Here is a 4661-nt window from a genome sequence, read left to right as displayed (position 1 = left end):
TCTTATACCCTTATAAATTATCGTCAAAATGTCACACAAAACGTAATATTCTATTTCGGGGATTCAATTTTTACAGTATTATACCACCACAAAATATGTATTAACATAGTAATATAAAATATTATTGTTAATTATTCCTTCTAAGGTTTTTTTTATTTTTATCTATTACTTAAACTAACTTGGGGCAGTGTATATAATTTTTGGCAATAATATATAATTTTTTAATTACGTTTGTAATTAAATATTAATTATAGATACAAATTAACGTTTTAAAAATATTTATCGAGTAATATTGTAGTCTAGGAATTTTTTTTCCGATTACCGTAATTGCCATGATGCAACGCATAAAATATTTTTTGTACCCTTTTGACTTATAAGTGGATCTTTGCCAAAATAGCAAAAAAGGAATAACAGCAAATGTGTCGAGTTAAATATATAAATACATTATTGATAAACTATAATAGTTTATTAGTCTTTATTTACTTAAGTTTAAATCTTAATATCACTCCTGTAACGTTAAAATTACACCACTGCAAACGACTCCTATTAACTTAATATGTACAATGATTTTGGTTTAATATAATTTTTCTCATTTAACATTTTTATTTTCATTATCATTAACTTGCAGCTTATCTTTTACAAGCATACATCAAATTATTTCAAAATACAAATTATTGTGAATTACTTATTATTTTGTTATCTATTAATTTTGAATTACTTGTTATTATTTTATTTTTATTTTTTAGAAAACAAGAAGTACAGTTCACATCTAATTTATTTGCAGTATTGGGAAGTAAACCAAATTTAAGTGTGCATTTAGATACATTAAAATTGTACACAGAAACCAAATCAATGGCTTTAATATATGTCGAAGAAAAACTTCAAAATGGTGTGTTCTGTAAATTTTGATTTTAAGAGAAAACCAAATAATAATCCAAATAATCGTGGTGTGGTTCTAGGAAGTACAAAACGAATTTCTAATATTGATATAATTAACTATCTAATGCAATCAGCTCCCAAGCAACAATTATCAAGTATGGGCGTCGAAAATATATTTCCATATACTGGTTTTACTGAAGAAAATCTACGCGAATATTATGAAAATCCACCTGCTGGTATAAACATTTTTAACTATTAATGAACTATATTTTAATGTAATACATACTTTGTACATTTACTTTGTAATCATAAGGCAAAATGTACATGATAACTAAAGCATAAATATGCTATACCATAAAGTATAAAATAAAGCTTACCGAGTATGTTTAACTAATATTAGTGTTTGAATTGGGAGGGGACAGAGCTTCTCTAATATTTACATTTATATTTTAAGAGCACCCCTAATTATACTCGTTATAAGTTATAACAGAAGGATATTTCAGAACGTTCTGTTTTATATAATACTTTTTTAACATATATTATTTTTTATTTTGCAAAAATCGTATTTAATATGTTATTCAAATTCAATTTAATAACAACTTTATGATTATGATGATATGCTTCATAACAGGCATGGAGTATAATTTAATTGTGATTAAAAAATAAATAAATTAAAATACGTTTAATTAATTTAAATTATTGTTCTTAAATATTTATATAAATTGTTCATAAGTAGTTGGTACTTGTATACTCGCATATTGTAAGTACTAATTATTTGTATGAGAATTGATAGTTGCAAGATAAGAGGTAAGAAGTTGTGTTCAGTCCATCATTTGAAGGAAGACGTAATTTTTAAATTTTAAGTCCCCATTATTTTTCCGAATACGAGCTACCATGTTCTCTTTTAACTTGAACTGAGTACTCAATATCATGATATCAGTTCATAGGCTCAAAGCTCAGTACACATTTAGTGTTCCAAATTTAGTAATCTATTATTCTATAATTTTTTTTCTTGAAATTTGGTATCATTAATCACTATGACGTTTTTATATTATATTAGTATTTTAATTATTTAATATTGGTATTGTTATAATTTTATTAAAATCTATTTAATTATATTTTACAGGAATTGATTTACGTGTGTGGAAACAATCTCAAGTAGACAACCCAAATCCAGCAGTATTCATACCAGTTCCGATTGTTGGTTTTTCAGAGTTATGTTGGAAGTATAAATGTCATAATGAACAAGTTACAGTACACAAGTTAACACTTAACAGCATTGCAGACAGACTTTCAGAATTAGCTAGGAAAAAAACAAGAGTGGAATCTAAGCTTGAACAATATACAGACAAAATGGATCAATTAACACACAGGATTGTTAAAGTATTAGTAGGCCAAATGGTCATATTAAATGCAGGAATGGCTCTTAGACCTGAAGAAGAAACAATAAAAAATCAATTAGAAATTTTATACAACGATATTAATTCACCATTAAGATTCCAAGTATGTAAAAATATCTATGTATGTATATTATATCAATGATTTGTTGTTGAAACTTATTTACCAATTTAAATTATGGCTTTTAAGGGAAAATTAACCGAAATTGCTACTCTTGTTCGATTAAAAAATTCAGAACTATCAGAAGACTCGAAAAGTAATTCGGGTTGTATTCCGCAAGTAGCTGAAGAAATTAAACATGTAAGTAAAAATACAATACATTTTTTATATAAAGATATTGTATATAATATAACTTATAACAAACTATATATTATATAAATAATTGTAATTTAATTGTATAGTTCTTAGAACTTCAACAAACAATGATATCCGAAATGCAGACGGTAGTCAAAGAAGATTTCAACGCTATAAACTTAATGAAAGAGTCATTAAAAAATGTAAGATAGTTGATTAAATAATAATATATTGGCAAATAAAATACGTATTATTATACTAGTATTAATTTAATTATATTTTTATAATAATAACATTTTATGCAGTACCTATTGGTTATTATTCATAAAAAATAATGTTTTTGTACATTATCTGAATTTATTAAAAAAATTAATTATTGTAGTCTTAATTTTACTGTTAATTTTTATTGCAGTTCAATACTGTTCTACTTTATACTATATTTAGTTTTAATATTTAAATAAAATATGATTTACTTTGTAGATTTTATTTTTTTAAATAATTTTAATGATAATTAATATTCAATATATTTTACAGCAAATGCATGACAAATTTATTTTTAGTTCTTAGATTATGAGACCAAAATAATTATTTTAATCTTAATATTTTTTCTCAAATGTTAATTGTTTGAGTTATGTATTTATTGTATATTATAAAAAGCATTGTTATTTATTGTTACTTATGGACGGGTCAAATTTAAGTTTTCTTAAACCTGGACTTAAATGTAATTCAAATTTTCTAACTTTTAAATATTTGAAACTTTAACTATAAACATTAACTTAAGTCTTAGGAGTGATTTAATACTTAAAAAAACATGAAAATTAATTTCCTGTTATAATCAAAAATTAATTTACAATTTTGTATTAAACTACCTATTGATTAAATGATTAATAAATTATAATATTATATAATATACATTATTATCTTAATTAAAATCAATAACTAAACTAAAGAAAGAAAAATTATTCATTTTTTCAATTACGATATTTATTTTGAATCAGATTTGAATGAATTACATGTTAAAGAGGGCTCTTTTTAATCAATTTTAGAGGTTGAGGAACCAAATTCCCTTGCTTCCCACATCTTTAAGGGGGCTGGAGCGTGATTTATTTTCAGTCGAAAACATAGATCACGACTTCAATCATTATGTCCAATGTAATCTGATATTAATTTTGAAAGCAGATTTACTAAATTATCTATGTTTTGATAATTTCATTTTTCTGATTTTTATTTTTTTACTTAGAAATTTACTAAAAAAAAGATTAAACATAGATCGCATTCATAAATCAAATTTTAAATATATTGAAGTAGAATATGAAAAAGGTGGACAAGAGAGTATCGCTCTGCTGTACAGTAGTTGTAATGGATATATTATATTTGAATACAATGATAAACCATTATAATATATGAAAAAAAATTCTGAGTGGTTAGCGTAGTCCTTATAATATTATTATTTTTTATTCGTTGCTATGGTGTTAAACAAATCGTTAGAAATTAAAATCCTGTTTTTAGTGGTTTTTCGTAATATGTCGGTAGTTTTTCTCGACGCTTTCTAAAACTACATGGAATTTTCAATTTTGACCTCCTAAAAGTACCAACTAGGTTCACTTTTCTATCAAGAAAAGATGTTGGTCTCAAAAATCGAAACATGCTTACTATCCGAAATTTTGCTGACAGACAGAAAAAAAAACACATATTGTAAAACCAATACATTCTTTCGCTCCGCTCGGAATCTAAAATGTACGGCAGTTAAAGCATGCATAGTAAGTTTAGAATTCATAAATCTGCTTTCAAAATTTAAACCGGAACACCCTATTGAGCGTTGTGATTGAAGTCACTGGCAGTATTTTTTCAAAAAAAATGTCTGTAATTTTATATTGTAATATGTGGTGACACGTATATGTGCGTAGGTAAAATGACAGACGTACATATCCGGTCACTACGATGCAACTATACAACGTGGTCGGTGCCTACTACGAATTATACACATTATTACATTAATGTCCATTTACTTTCAACACATTCACAAGATTCACATCCATATAACTTGAAATATAAAATTCCTAGTTTTTACTCCTTAGAATTGATTACGC

At 25.0% G+C, this 4661-nt stretch overlaps 1 protein-coding gene across 1 annotated transcript in view; it reads left to right on the top strand.

Moving 5' to 3' along the window:
* LOC100160250 (probable nucleoporin Nup54) overlaps window positions 1–2835 on the top strand; it is an 18558-nt gene extending 15723 nt beyond the window's left edge. Inside the window, exons 7-11 of the mRNA XM_029487261.1 lie at window positions 747–889; window positions 960–1115; window positions 2006–2382; window positions 2467–2577; window positions 2679–2835. Coding sequence (XP_029343121.1) covers window positions 747–889; window positions 960–1115; window positions 2006–2382; window positions 2467–2577; window positions 2679–2783 — 892 coding nt within the window. The 3' untranslated portion in view covers window positions 2784–2835. The remainder of the gene's footprint in view (window positions 1–746; window positions 890–959; window positions 1116–2005; window positions 2383–2466; window positions 2578–2678) is intronic.
* Window positions 2836–4661: the final 1826 nt, after the last annotated feature.

The sequence above is a fragment of the Acyrthosiphon pisum genome, chromosome A1 (genome assembly GCF_005508785.2).
Source record: "Acyrthosiphon pisum isolate AL4f chromosome A1, pea_aphid_22Mar2018_4r6ur, whole genome shotgun sequence".
In the NCBI taxonomy this organism is placed as follows: Eukaryota; Metazoa; Arthropoda; class Insecta; order Hemiptera; family Aphididae; genus Acyrthosiphon; species Acyrthosiphon pisum.
Note: the sequence above shows the minus strand (reverse complement) of the source record. Positions and strands in the feature narration are given on the sequence as shown.